General features: G+C 46.2%; 1 protein-coding gene across 1 annotated transcript; it reads right to left on the bottom strand.

Annotated features, from left to right (window-relative positions):
- Positions 1–1,924: 1,924 nt before the first annotated feature.
- Positions 1,925–14,998, bottom strand: atf6b (activating transcription factor 6 beta). The gene is made up of 17 exons (XM_036515695.1): positions 14,697–14,998; positions 11,966–12,045; positions 11,257–11,341; positions 10,214–10,273; positions 9,451–9,524; positions 8,975–9,179; positions 7,783–7,947; positions 7,254–7,414; positions 6,476–6,655; positions 5,787–5,869; positions 5,384–5,596; positions 4,956–5,063; positions 4,597–4,696; positions 4,058–4,125; positions 3,796–3,895; positions 3,371–3,455; positions 1,925–3,047 (listed from the first exon to the last, which is right to left on the bottom strand). The coding sequence occupies exons 1-17, from the start codon at positions 14,767–14,769 to the stop codon at positions 2,767–2,769; spliced, it is 2,121 nt and encodes a 706-aa protein (XP_036371588.1). The 5' UTR covers positions 14,770–14,998; the 3' UTR covers positions 1,925–2,766.
- Positions 14,999–15,866: the final 868 nt, after the last annotated feature.

A 15,866-nucleotide genomic window follows, 5' to 3' on the forward strand; every position in this document is an offset into this window, starting at 1 on the left:
TTCACCGACTTCAGCTCAGCCTTCAACACCATCATACCACAGCAACTGGTGGAAAAGCTGAGGTCACTGGAGGTGGATACTGGCACCTGTAACTGGATCCTGGACTTCCTGACACAAAGGCAGCAGTCATTCAGAGTCGGCAGGCACGCATCAAGTTACAGACATAGTGTATGTGAACATGAACACCCCACCAACAGTCAGCATTTCTTTAAATCATATTTTTATTTATCAAATTCATCTTGGTTGTCTACAAACGCAAAGGCGACAGTTCAAATACCTTCTCAAACATTCAGGGGTGCAGGGAAATTAAAAAAAGTTCTTCTTCAAGGAGAGTTCAACTTAAATAAAAAAATTAAATATAAAGAGCAATCTTTGACAGTATTTACATTGCTACTCCTGCATCTAGTTTCCACAGACGTCACACGCTTGCTGTCTGACCGACTGCGGTCGCGTCTGAGCGGTTGCACTGGATGACCACATTTACTGCGCGTTCATGGTCAGTATCTGCCCGTACACGCGAGAGCTTGTCTGTGTGTTACTGAAAGACAGCAAATGGGAATGTCCACATTATCAAACCGCTTGTTATTCTTAATATATTTTGACATTTGGGTGTTCTGGTCGGCATATGAATCAACACAGGAGGGGATCAAAAAATTTAAAAAGAAACACGAAAGAGAGCATGACATCTCATTACCCGCTTGTCGACTGACAGTGTTTTGTCATTATTTTATATTTATCTTAGGCGGACGATTATCTCTCATTAGGAAGGACTGTAAGGAAAAGCCATTTGTTTTAAATGCGAATGGGAAGCAGAGACAGTCCCAGCATGCCGAGAGCTCAAAGCAAATCAAAACCAGGAGTCAGGGACAAACATAAAGGCATCTTCCACTCACAGTGCATGTTTCTCACTCCAAATAACCTCAGGGGACAACCAGGCGGCGCTTCAGAACGAGGCTCTCGGACAGATTTTACAGCAGAGTCAGGAATGGAAGATACCAGCTACAGAACAGCCGCACGGCGATCCGCACGCCGTTACAGTACAGTCGCAATTTCACCGGGTTCGGAAATTTAAAGGCGTTATGACGTGGGTTACATTTTTACATGTGAAGTACAGTCAGAGTTCTTGATTGATGATGATGATGATGATGACGATGCACTTATCATGGTAAATTCTGCATTAATGAAGCAGGGAACTGCAAAATGCTTATTTGCCACATGGGTTTTGGATTTTGCCATCCTCACCATCACAGCCATTAAAAAAAGAAACCAAAACATGGTACCTTTCTTGGTGCCGACAAAACAAAGTTAAAAAGACAGTTTACGTGCTACTGGCATCGGCAAAAGAGAGAGAGATCACAAGTATATACAAAAACACAGCAATTTACATTGACGTACTGTCATTGTGGTCTGCATCTGAAGCAGCTATATATATACACACAAATTCATGGGACAGTGTTCCTTTGACATAAAACATAAAAATTCTCATGGTCGTTGGTCATTTTACTATGTTATAAACATAATTATCATAATTATATACCATGAAACCTCAATTAATCTCAGGACTCGCACACTCATCCACCATCCGTTAACAAAAAAAAAAAAAAACAGCATCTGTGTTGGGCTGGTGTGCCTTGCTTCCTAGAATTTGTAGGTTATGTCTTTAGTCATTTTTTTCCATGATGTAACATGATCTTACAACTGCCTAATGGGATTGTTATCAGAAATTGCTGCATCGCCCCCTACTGCACAGGGGTGTTTTCTTCCTGTTGCTTTGGTTGGCGTGCCATGCCTTTAAGACACGGTTCCCACGCCCAGCTCCAGACATCACAAAAAAGCAGCCTGTTGGGATATACTGTGTCAGTGTACCGTATTCTGTAGGCTGACCGCACGGGTGGGGGGGGGGGGGGGGGGGGGGGGTGGGGGGAGGGGGGGGGCAGGATGGTCATTTTGAAAGAAATCCCAAAAAAGGGGACCAAAAACATGGTGGAATCTCAAACAGCCCAGACATTACGCTCACACAACGAAAAACACCACCCTAATTAAGAATCCCAACAACACCGTCACAACCAACAGACCACTGCATATATATATATATAGAAAAAGGTACAAAAAAATCTACATCTACTACAAATATTTACACCCAAATTAAGGTTGGCTTCTGCTTGTTTAAATAAAGATCCTCCCCGATATTCAGACTACTGGTAGCCCAGGGGAACCGAAGGAACAGGAAAAAGTCCCAGACATGTAACAGCCAGTAACTGCCTGTCCAGATTCAGTCTAAGTGCAATGGACCGTAAGGGTTGTGTACTTGCTGTCCTGGATTAAAAATTAATTGAGGGGAAAAAAAGCTGACATTGGGGAGTCCTATTCTTCTACCCAAACATACTGTAAGTTTCAGTGACACTTACCTGATAGTTTGTGTCGGGCAGGTTGAACAAATGACATTTACATACATATATATAAAATTATTACTTTTATCATCATTGTTTTTGGGGAGCAGTGAGCTACACAGTGAAACCAGTGCGTGCTCACACACCAAAGGACTACCAATAGCTCCCTTCCCACATAACACAAAACGTCCTCACAGCGTTGCTATGATGTTGCAATAACGTTGTCAGAACGCTGCGTGTTAGCTGGGATCTCAGTTTAGCATCAGTAGTGTCTCTCTCCCTCCTTTATTGCTCTCTACCCCTCTCTTCTCCTCTTCCTCTCTGTCCACCCCTTTTCCTTTCATCTCTTCCTCTCTCCAATTCTTCGCTCCCTCTCTCATACCCCTCCCTCCTGACTGATGTACAGCTCCGCCCCCCGCCTCCTGCTAGGCAGCGGTTGCCGTGGGGACGGCCCTGCCCCGCCGCTGTGGGTGTGGGCGTGGCGACCGCGGAGGGAGGTGTGGTTGCCATGGTGATGGTGGGAGGGTGGAGGGGGAGGGGGGTCCCGCAGAGAGGGCGGGACAGCGGAGGCCTTGATCGGGATTATGCGGGTGTCCATGACCTCACAGTCCACCTGCATCATCATCTCGTACCCCTGGGAGGAGTTATACAGGCTCTCTGGCGGAGGGAAAGAAGATGGAGAAGACATATCAACACCTCTGGTTAACACAGGCTTGGCATGACCAGTGTCTGAACCAGGCCAGGTAATAACTGAGCCCCTAGTTACAGTGTGACCCCACTCCAGTGGGGCTATGACACTCCGAACTCAGAGGCAGCCAGGTCACAGTGCAAAAGATAGAGAGAAAGAGAGAGAGAGAGAGAGAGAGAGACAAGGGGTCAATGAGGTCACAATGAGAGGGGTCAACGAGGTAAGAGTAGTGAGACAGTAACATAAAGTCAAAGAGGTTATGCAAAGGGAGAGGTCACAGAAAGGCCCTTACCATTGACAGACATGGCCGGCATGACCAGAGACATTTTGGGACGTGTGGTCTTGTTGTGACTGATCGCTGGGAGCAGCAGATGGTCCTGCAGGGGGAACAGCAGCACTAGAACAGTCACACACCACACGCTGAGACTCACCCTGCACACTCACACAGGCTGAGCAGAGACTCATCCTGTTATTACACAGACACTTTTGCAAGGAAAACTCGGGTCAAAAATCCGTTTGTGGTTTTCAAAGGATAACAGTTACACTGTTTATACGTAGAGAGGAAAAGGCTAGGCAGTCAATAAAGACGATTATAAATCTTTTTCACTGGAGCGCAACTTTCTGAGCTCATCCTCAGGGATTCTGTGCCCTGCGAGGATGCTCAGGGTGCAGCACTCGCTGCCTGTCTCACGCCCGACTCTCACGCCCGACTCTCACCCGTCGGAACGAGACCACGTAGAAGGTGTCCTCGCGGCGATCGATGGCATCCAGGAAGTCACTGTAGCTGACCTCTGGCCCAGGAAACACCTGCAGATGACTGTAAGAGAGAGAGAAACCGTACAGTCAACACGCTGCGCTCAATGCTACCTGCTACCACTACTGGCTTCCACACTGCAGTGTGAGGGACATTACAGTGAACATAAATCTACGGCAACATGGACTTCAGCAAAGGCTGATGGGAAATGAAGTCCCAGCTCACCTTTCGATGGATCGGTGGGCCTGGATGGGCAGGTATCTGGAGAAGTTCATCTTTCTTTGCTGTGCTTTCTGTGACACGATTGAGAGAATGTATATATTCGGATCTTTAACACAATATGAACAGTACACACACACACACACACAAATACATGAAATATCCTGAATTCAAAACCAAGAGCAAACTCCAGTCATATTGCATATGAAATATAACTTCCTAAGAGCCTTATAACACATGCATAACACCTTCATAGATATGGAATTACCACTTTACAAAGTATTGAGAAACTATCACAGTGTTTTATCCATCTATAATATTGAGGAATACTGCACATCAACTGAAAAAATGAACCCCTGCAGTGATGTTGTTAATAATTTACTTAAAATGTCAAACTACTTCATAAAGTGGTTATGCCATGCTCACGAAGAGGGTGCGCCCTCTGGTGGAATATCAGGGTAAAATTCCAGGTGCTGAAATACTGAATGAAGTATGACGTTTGATAAATTTGTTAGGCAAGTGCATGAGATAATATAAGGTGTTACCTGAGCTATTTTGGCTTTCTTAACGATTTTCGGCTTCCCTCCTGACTTCTTCCTGTCTATCTGGTGCCTGTGAACCCACCCCCTCAGCTCATCCGCCAGCCTGGAGGAATCGACCAATCACAGCGTTAGTGCAGACCTTCAGACAGCCATTCACGGCACAGTTAGCAATCAGTTACTAAAAGCACTGATGCAGAACAACAGACAGAGAAAAAGAAGGCCAGGAAGCCGTAGAAGAGAACTGAATCCAGGAGAACCCAGAGCAGTTACAGCTTGAGTAAAGCAGTTTGATGAAAAAAGGCTCTCAGATGGAGCACAACTATGCGGAGATGCTGTCCAGACCGCAGTGGCACGGTTCTCACCTGAGAGACTCGGAGCGGTTGAACTGCCTGCAGTCTGAGGCGGTGAAGTAGCGGTCGATGTCTTGCAGAACCAGGTCCTTCACATCACTGAACACCCCACTCAGATTCCTGAGAGCAGGGAGAGACGGTTATGGGCTTCATAGTACAGCCAAGGTCTGATTTGAAGGAGGGAGGGAGGGACTAAATATTTCAGACAGAACATTTTCACACCTCTTTGAGTGGTAATACTCTACACCAAATTTTAAACAAAACTGAACAAAACACCACAGTGAGTGTGTTGCAAACACATCCAGAGTAATGTAACGTTTCACCAAAGTAATGTACCCTGCTAAATCACCTCACAATATTTAATATTTACAAGGTTATTAGATGTAGATTAGATACATTAGATTCATTTTCATGTATCCAGATGATAAAATCTAACCCACCTGAACTGGAAGGAGTCTGTGGCATCTCTCTCCATCTCCCCTTTCCTCCACCTCTCCTCACCCTCCTCCTCATTCTCCACCCTCTCCTCCCCCGCTCTCTCGTTCCCACGGGTCCGGCTGGTCTCCTGGCCCAGCTCGAACTCCAGCAGGTGCCTTCCTGTGTGAGGGGCCGCCCCTTCCTGTAACCCAGTCTCCAGCTTCCTGTCTGTGATGCTGTAGGCAAAAAAGGAGGAAATAAAACAGACACATCGGGCTGGTGTCACCGTGAGGTGTGACCCTGCTTCACCCGCTCAAACCGCACACGAAGGTGTCCGTCAGCCTCTCGCACAGGCTAAAAACGACAGTCATGTGACACGTTTGGGGAAAAAAGCGCATTACACAGCGCTGATCACAGAGCTGTTACCTCACAGGGCCAAAGCTGAAGGTGATGAAGAGCAGCACCACCATGATGCACAGAGCTCTCTTATTACTACTGGAGTCCCCGCCCTGTCAGAGAGAGAGAGAGAGAGAGAGAGAGAGAGAGGGGGGGGGGGGGGGGAGAGGGAGAGGGAGAGGGAGAGGGAGAGGGAGAGGGAGAGGGAGAGGGAGACAGAGAGAGAGAGAGAGAGAGAGAGAGAGAGAGAGAGAGAGAGAGAGACTATTAACACATTTAATACACACTATCTGACCCACAATGATAACCAAGAGATCAGCCCTCTCCTCAGTATTAATGGAAAAAACACACAATTAACAGAATGTCCCTGTACATAAAAAAAGTTCTGGAACTGTCTGAATCCTGGTTCACTGGTTTCCAGCGCTCATGTGCAACGGCTGCTCATCAGAGGAAGCACAGAGAGCACTGAGGATGCACTCCCTGACCTGACACTGCACACTGAACAGGTGCTGCACAGTGCCCGACCCACACCCACACACAGCCACACGCTGCCCCCCCACACGCTGACCCCCCCCCCCCAACACACCCACACGCTGCACCCCCCCCACACACACACACGCTGACCCCCTCCCCTACACACCCACACGCTGTCCTCCCCCCCCCCCCCCCCCCCCCCTCCCCCTCACACACCCACACGCTGTCCCTCTTCCCCGGCCCACCTCCTTCCCGGCCAGCCGGTCCCGCAGGGCCTGGTTCTCCCTGCGGAGCCGCTCGTTCTCCCTCTGCGCCTCCCGCAGCTGCGCCTCCAGGCTCTGCAGGTACTCCTTCTTCTTCCTGCGGGACTGACAGGCCGACTCCCTGTTCTTTATCATCCTCTGCTGCCTCTTCAGCACCTTCATCTGGGGGAGACAGAGAGGAAGGGGTTAATACACTACATACAAGCTGACTCTGAAGTAACACTGCACTGGGAGAGGAAGGGGTTAATACACTACATACACACTTCACTTGGCAGAGCCTTTTATCCAAAGTGACTTACAAGTGAGGCGGAGCACAACACAAGCAAAAGCCATAAAAGGAATCAACAGTATTATAAGAGCTGCAGGACCAAGATTCAATGGTTGGCCAGACAAGGTACAAGCTAGCTGGTAGAGAAACAAGTACATTAAAGCATTAGATTTATTTTTTTTAAAAGAAAAACAACATTTAAGACATAAAAAATTACTTTAAGTTATAGTGGTTCAAGTGAGCATGGAAGAGGTGTGTCTTCAGCTGTTTCTGAAATACACACTGACCGAATGAACACTACAGTACATTAACACTGCACTGACAGTGAGAGGTTAATACAGTATATACACACTGACCGAATGGACACTACAGTACATTAACACTGCACTGACAGTGAGAGGTTAATACAGTATATACACACTGACCGAATGGACACTACAGTACATTGGCACTGCACTGACAGTGAGAAGTTAATACAGTGTAAACTCTTACATCGATGTCGTTGCAGTTGCTCCCTGGCAGCGAGGATGCTGGGATGATGGGCTTAGCTGGGGGTGGCGCAGCTGGGCTGGCACAATGCATGCTGGGAGACACAGGCTCCATCTTCACGATGGCGGGGGCAGACCCCAGACACACTGACTGAGGCAGCACCACTACCATGGAAACGGAGAGAGGGAGGAAGAAGGAGAAGAGGTTAACTGTGCAGAAGCATTTTGCACAGACAACACGGCATCTGGAAGCGCTGACAGTCATATGCAAGAGAAGACACACACAGAGTGCCAGTAAAACTGACTCCAGACCGGCTTGAATCAGGAACCCAAATAGCAGCAAGGCTAAGACAGACACACAAATAAAAATCCTATCTGATACATACACAGGCACACCTCCCTGAACAAACAGCACATTCAAAATGAACTTGTTTAGAGTGTGCACAGGGAGCTGAAAGCATCATCTCAGATGCCTTTAAATGAATCTTTGTGCAGTTCTACATGTGGCCCACAGAGGGCAGCGGCGTGCTCACCCGGGTGCTTCTGGTCCATGCTGGGGAGACTCTGCAGGAGGAGGGTCTTGGCGGGGGTGGGGCTCTGGGTGACGGGCACAGCGGCCACGCCCACCGGCCGGGGCTGAATGGGCGGCTTGCTGCTGAGGATGGTGCTGGCTTTGAGGACGGCAGCAGACGGCAGGACTGGGGGAAAAAAAAAAAAAAAAAAAGAGTCATTTTAGAAGTCAGTGAATCCAGATCTAGACCAGTGATGGGAGGTGTCATGAACTCAAATAAGGGGTGGAGTCATATGATTTGCTGATCTGAACCAATCATGAAGCTCTACCAGGGTGAGTGAAGTTATTTCATTCACCCCAGTGACAACACACTGTAGCTCCATCCATTGTGGGGTTTGTGAGGCCCTTCCTTCCAGTCACTTACCGGGAATACAGCACAACTGTGGCATCAACATGGGAGAGCTTAGACACATGACCAAGAGCAGAAAATAATTCTGGGCCACTTCTGAGATCAGTACGGCCATCTACATTCTTAACCCCAAATATTTCCAGTAAAATCTTCGCTCTCATGCCAGGGTACTTACTAAACGGAGAGAGCGCCTGCGCTGGCAATATTTTTAATTCATGTTTGAATTCCCATCATTTTGGGCTTAAAACACATTTTCCCAGAAAATTACAGACCCTGCAAATCCTGCATTTTTGCTTTAACCAGTTGGCATGTAAAATCTGTAATTTCCATGAATCTAGAAGTGAATGAATCAACTTCACCAGTTAAACAATACTAATGCATTTTATGCATTTCTGTGGTAAATAGTGCCCTCTGCTGGCAAATGCAGGAAGAAGGGACACGTACATTTAATTCAAGATCAGAGAGAAAATGAAATCCTGCTTAAGTTTTACATTAACTGTGCAACTCCAAAAGATAAGAAGCTTTGCAAAGGGACGTGATTTTATTTTACATAACTGCCATTTAAAAAGATTTTCTCCTTTTAGTCTTCAAAATAAAACATGATTCATTCTCACTCAAAAATAAAATCAGAAAATAATTACCTACAACCTACCTACCTAACCTACGAATGCCAATTTTTAAGTAATCCCAGACTCTTCCCTTTTTTTCAGCGGTCTGTGCATTTTCCCCCACTTTATCCGAGTTTTTAACCTAATCATTGCACATAACGCATCACCTACAGAGCAGCGGCGGAAGCTCAGGTTACCTGGGGCCTGGGGCTTTTTGTCCAAGCCGTTGTGTGTTTGCGCTTGCTGTGGTTGTGGTTGTGGTTGTGGTTGTGCATGCAGTTGCGTTTGTGGTTGCGGTTGTGAAGTTGGGGTGACCGTGACTTGCACGGTCGCTAGCGGAGGTGAGAGGACGTCTCCAAACATATAAGGTGGGGTAGGAGGGTTCTCCCCTTTAACCGTGACCTGAAAGAGGGGAGAGGCAGACATTAATATTACCACAAGGAGTGAGATTAATGCAGTATATACACACTGACTGACTGGACACTACAGTATATTAACACTGCACTGAGAGAGAGGTTAATACAGTGTATACACACTGACTAGGGAAATAAATATGCTACTGTTTAATTTCTCTTTACACCTTCTCAATAACTTTGCTGTACGAGGGGATGCATCCACTCTGCCCTGTCTATCTGGTGCTGAATATGACTCTCAGTGACCAATCAGGACTGACCTGTGGATCAGGGAGGGAGCAGTCAGAGGCCAATGAGGAGGCAGGGGACAGAGGCTCCGCCTTCACCTGGAACACTGCCACACAAACACACTCGCATCAGCGCCATGGAAACGGAAGTGCCACAGGCTGCCAGGCAGGGTGGTGTGGGGTTTTCAAAACACATCAGTGGGTTTGTGGTTTGAATCCCTGGGGGAGGGAGGGTGTTGCTCTTCTTCTAGGCAAGACACTCAAAATATACTGCTTCAGTAAACCCCCATCTGCGTAAAGGAGCGATTTGCAAATCTTGAGGCCTGTCAGTTTCCCTGAAACAGGACGTCTGCTAGACAAATAACAAATGCAAATGTCACGGCATGCCTCTCCAGGACATGGGGGAAACATGGCTTTCTGCCTGAGGTTTCCATCCCAACCCAAAATGCAGCTGGGGGGGGGGGGTTTCATGGGGTTTGGTCAGGGCAGCAGGGGTACGCACCTCCCTGTGGGTACAGCCCTCGTTTCCTTCCTCACAGGGATCTCAGACCACACACCTCAGGTTACAGAGGAAGAGTCTAAACCGCTCTTCCGCACTGATGTTTCCCACGGTTATCAGATTGTTACTATTTTATCAAGAGTAAGACAAGGGGTTGATCAAGGTTCAGAGAAAACGCAAGCACTCATGCTCACACAACACAAACACACACACATTCCTGTGCACAGAAGCACGCACACAAAACTAGGCACACAAAAGCACACACACACACACGCGCACATAAAAAAAGGAACCTACACATGTCAACAGGCAAGGACTGTGTCATGGCCGTGTCATCTTTTAACACAAGGCTGTCACCTTAAGAGAGAAGGAAAGCGAGAGAGGGCAGAGAGAGAGAGAGAGAGAGAGAGAAGGTTATTCCAGTACTGACACGTTGATGCTGAGCTGCTGAATGACTAATCAACTAGCAGAGAAAGAAATAAGATGGTTATATAAAATATGACAATCACATGAAAATCAGACTGAACACTACTCAAAGAAGAGATTCAGAGACTCAGAGAACAGATTCAATATATTCATAAGCACAGGCTTGTACAGTTAACCACAGAGAATGAACAATGGGAAGCATCATGATAACATAGTGATAGATTTGTTTACTGTGCTGCTTAACTTCAATAGCATGAACACACACTGATATCTAAGTGCACTGCATTTAAAAAGCCATTTCCTACTGGGGCTGATAGGTCAAAAGTACAAAACAGGTGAGTAATGACTCTCCACTTTCCTCCAGCTTGAGCCTATTACACCCAATACAGAATGTGCACAGCTAACTCGATATATTTGATTAGAAATACCAAATTCCGCACCTGTATAAAATCCTACCACACTGCAGGTGGTCAGTGAATGTAAATTCCAGTTTTAAGCAGGCGTTTATTTCTTTACGGCTAGCACAACAGCTGCTGTGTGTTCAAGCACCTCGCGATGTTTGTGCAAGGGAGAAAAAGTAAACACTCGCTTAAAATTCACTGCTCAAAGTTAAGGGCAAGCCGCAATGCGGCAGACCCGAAGTCCACACGCCTGAGATGTGTCAGGAGCTCGCTGTAACTAAGCGCTTGGTGCTTGACGCTGCATTAAACGCCTTTGACTCTCTGGTGGAGTTCGCCTTTAAGAACTACCCACGCGCTGCTCTCGAAACTCCACACACTCCGCTGTGAGGCAGTGAGAACCCTTCTGTGTACATTTTCCCCTCCACAACCTCAGCTCTACTTCGAAGGCCATCCCTTCCTACACAGCCACTGTTCACTCCACGCACCCCCCCCCCCCACCCCGCCCCCGTTTACCTGCGAGAAGGTCGTCGCCCTGGTGTTTCCATGGCAACGTGTGGCTGCTGTCAGGATCAAGGGTCAGGACGAGGTCGTTGTCGAACTGGCAGGGTGGAAAAAGAGAAGCCGCGAAAGGCGTTACCCGCGGGACGGGTCAGTGGGTCAGAGAGCTGAGCGGCCGCCGCCAGCAGCCAATTAGCCTGATCAGCGCTCAGTCACGCTGAAGTTCACTCAGTTACCACAGTTCCGGAGCAGCTCTCATACCTCTCGCTGTCTGACACACACTCACTGCTTACTGTCCTTTGCTTTAATGGATTAACATTCTGTCGTTTCTGTTTACTCGCTGCATTTCCACATGTGGCAGGTGGTCTTTCCCACAGCGTTTCAAACGCCACGTGAAGCGCAGCGTACAGCGCAACCAAGTGCACTCAACGCAACGGCTTCAACTCACAAATGCAAACAAGAACTTAAACACCCTTAAACACCCGCGTTAAAAACGCGCTGTACCATTATCAGGCAATACATTACTGGCACAAAAAATGTACATGATGGGTTAGATCATGCTTCATTAATACACACACACACATTTTTAATATCACTGTTGTACACAGAATTACATCTCTCTCTTCTGTTGTATCTCCCTCTGCAGACACACAGTTGCTATGAACTGGAAGCCCTTATCTACAGAAGGCTGGTGAATAACGCTGTATGGTTTCGCAGCTCTTACCACGGTGTCGTATTTCAGCTGTCTGGCGTACTCCGCATCCTCCCCCTCCTCCATGCTCTCACACTGGTACAGGCAGGCATCTGACAGACGGACAGACGGACAGGGAGACAGAGGGACGCACAGCACAGTTACCAGGGGGACCGGAGCATCATCACGAGGCTGCAATCACACCTGAAGCGCCATGGCTTGTTTACCAGGCCCCACGGCCTCTTGGGTAATTACTCAGCACCTGCAGCTCACCTGTACATTCCCAATCACCCTCCTTTGACTGTATTCAGACACCTCTCGTCCAGGGAGGCAGAGGACACGGAACTTTAGACATTAAAATGGAACATACTGTACGTCTGTATAACAGTAAGGGGGACCACAGAGGCATGCTTCTCACACACTACGCCTCACAAGTTCCCAGTGTGTTTGAACACTGCGCATTTTTATTCAAATGAAGGTTAATAGAATTTAGGGAGCATCTTTTTTATGGCTGCAAGCATAATCATCTGAGACCACGCTTTTATTATACCTAAACTGCGCAGTGAACAGAGATTACATTCTGAATGCATGTATTCCACACTTCAGCAACTGTTGCCAGTGCATGTTTATTACCAATAAAGCAATTTAACAATCTGACCCTCATGCTGTGAACTAAAGCCTGCCTATGAAATGCCAGTGAAGTGATCTGTTCCAGGGCAGAGTTCTCCAGCTTCAGAGAGAGAAGAAAAGAAGGGCAGTGTCCATCATTTCATATTCTTTTAATATTAGTGTTTTGCTCTTCTGAAGCTTCTAACTGATCCAGCTTCCATGCAAACTGGATCTAACTCCCATTCAGCTGGGTACATAGAAACTGGACTCTCAGACCAAACAGCAGTGGGCCGTATATCATATCTTACTAAATTACTAACGCAAGTGTAGAAATGAAAATAAATCCAAACATCAGCTTCTCGTTGGCTGCTGAGAAACTGACAGGCGAACAAAACCCAATCACAGCTCGTGAAACCTGGCCCCTTCAAACCAGAGCCTGCCTGGATCCCCTCAGAAGTACAACACTGTTGACCCCCATTTAAAACCACTGAATGAACAGGAAGAGCACCTTCAGGCAGATAATGGATGTGTTTGGAAAGGGGGTGGGCTGTACCTTTGAAAAGAGGCTCTTTAATGTGAAACACTATATACTCTAACAAGAAAGCTGGCAGGAGGAGAATTAAATCTAAACTTTACTTCTAAGAAGTTTAGTTACATAACGGTAATGCTGTAACATCCGTTTTCTACAAATAGTCGCATTCAGTCATTTAGCAGACGCTCTTATCCAGAGCAACTTACACAAGTGCATCACACCTGCCATGTGAATTGCAAAGGTAATGAAATTTATTTATTTTATTTATTTATATTTTGGTTTCATACGTATAGATCACATATGAACATTTTCTGGCAAAGTCTGGTAAGTCAGTAAATAAACATCCTAATTTGGCCCTTACAGGAATTACAGTACGTTCGAATGATTTGAATCGTTATCAAACAACTCTGTTAGTATGCAGGGGACTAAACTTGCCACATCCGCAATATTAGGTAAAACAATACCTGAGGACACACCACGAAATTATCACTGACATTTGCTATGTGAGACTAAAATGACTAGAGGGAAAACTCCTCGTAACACAACCTTTTTGTGTAACGTTACCTAATAACTCAAAACAATGGGCCCGGAACTACTAAAAACTCTTTTATTTCTAGAAATAATGCAGCTAGTCTTGCAAGCGGTCTAATGACGGCAAGGAAAGCGCCGAATGGCCGCTTACACATACATAACTACATTACATGTTAGAACATCAAATAAAATATAGGGATAACCTTATCTACAGAAATACGTTTAAACCAATATCTCAAAGGAATATTAAGATATATTGTCAAATCACCCCAACTTTAAAGTAATTTCCTCATAGCTTCGCCTTCTTCATACTCGTATATTCATATTAGCTAAATCGCACTTTAATTTCATATACACTAACGCTTGCAGAATATTTACGCAGCTAGTTTGCTAGTAAGCAATCGGTGTTATTGACCATCTACCTACTTGGTGTGTATTTTAATTCTACCAAGTAGCCAGCTAACAATACATTTCTTATTAGTCAGCTAATACTGCTAACTTGCAGGCAAGCGATAACTTGAAACCCCGCTGGTTTTACGCCAGATCTCTCGAGTTGCCGGACTGTGCGCTGTAAGTGCGGCGAACTAACACTGTCAACATTTCCGGTTAATTGCACTCCCCCACACCCAGGGGACGACCGCAAATGTTGCGAACAGATCTGTGGATAAACCTTACCGCTTACCGCTTTCACTATCCAAACTCTTTTTCGCTTCCACTTTGCGAGTTACGAGGGTCGCTATTAATACTGCCGTCGGAAACGTGCAATGCTTAAACCGGCTACCTTAAAATTTGCGACCACCTAGCGACGGAGGCTAGCGGTCACCGGTCAGCTAAAACGCATCATGCTCTGGGATTTATTCATTTATTATTTTCTATAAATGAATTTTTATTCATTCATTTTTCCTCTTTATTTATTTATTTATTCACCTTCTTCTAGCTTTGTGTGACACACCGACCCATATTAGCCAGCTAGCTGGCTAGCAACCAGACCCACATTTGCATAGGCAGCCCCAAAGGACCGCTCCCAGTCAAATCAGTCGATTTCACTTTCACCAGCATCCCTGCTAAAAAGCCTCTGGTATATGAACTCACCCCAGTCTTCGCTTGTCAGGAGGTTATCAGCGAAGAAACGGCTATCCAAATCGGACAGTAACTCCGCGGTCATAGCCACCCCGGCCGTCTGCCTGCACTCCGTACAAAGCTATCAACGGCTAATACCTCCAAATCGGAAATAGAAACCTCCCAGTCTCTTGACCTGGTTGGATGAAACGGTGGTTAAACGTTGTAAATAAGCATCCGTGTAGACCAAATGAGTAAATATATCGCCGATTAGGTCGCGCTTCTTATCTATTTCGATAGAGGAATTATATCGCTAACAACGGGACTGCCTTCCATCTGACATACAGACAAGGAAACATATTTTTGGTACAACCCCTCCTCCTACTGCCAATAACGTCCAATAGGTGTAAACAATCTTTAGACGGACGTTTAAGATGACAAATCATGTGTAAAATAAGCTATGATTGGTGAACTATCAAACCAACCGTAACTCGTTGTGAGGGAGAAGGCGCTGTAAAGGTGATCTGTTCCAATCATATTTAAGAAATGTTTGAGTGACGGAACAAATACCCAATGAGAGTATGGAACTCGTTAAATACCCCGGAGTGACAGATGATACTGACCAATAACTGAAAGAAACACATAGACTAACGAAAAAACTTTTTTTTCTGTTTTCGGGAAAAAAGAGGAAATTTGCCGGACGCAAGACATTGCCGCAGTATTTTTGTCTCACTCTTACACTACAGTAACACTGGCGCGGAGGGCGCATGTTGTTCTGTAAAACAGGTAACATGTCCCAACTTCGGGTAATTTTGGGAAATAAAAAGCTGTATTGTGGCGTTATGTTAGGGTCTCCTGCTGATGGTGCGCGAGTCACAATTCCTGACTCGTGAGCTGGAGCTGTTGCATAACTTGAGAGCACACGAGGACACAGGCGTGTTCGGATTGTCATCGATTAAAAAATTAAATAACCAAAAAAATCCTTAAAATATCCTTATCTATACATTGTTCCGATCGCTCTCAGTTAAGTCAGAATGCAATATTTACAACTCTACAGCTCCCTGGTGTACATGGACATAAGCAAATTCTACACCTAGCAGTCCGTCGCATCCTGTAAACCACCGGAACTTCCACAGCACTCTTTTTTATCAGCCGGAACTCTCTTGCCAAACCAGAAAAAAGATGCATTGTCTACCCTAAAGA

Source organism: Megalops cyprinoides, chromosome 21 (assembly GCF_013368585.1).
Source record: "Megalops cyprinoides isolate fMegCyp1 chromosome 21, fMegCyp1.pri, whole genome shotgun sequence".
In the NCBI taxonomy this organism is placed as follows: Eukaryota; Metazoa; Chordata; class Actinopteri; order Elopiformes; family Megalopidae; genus Megalops; species Megalops cyprinoides.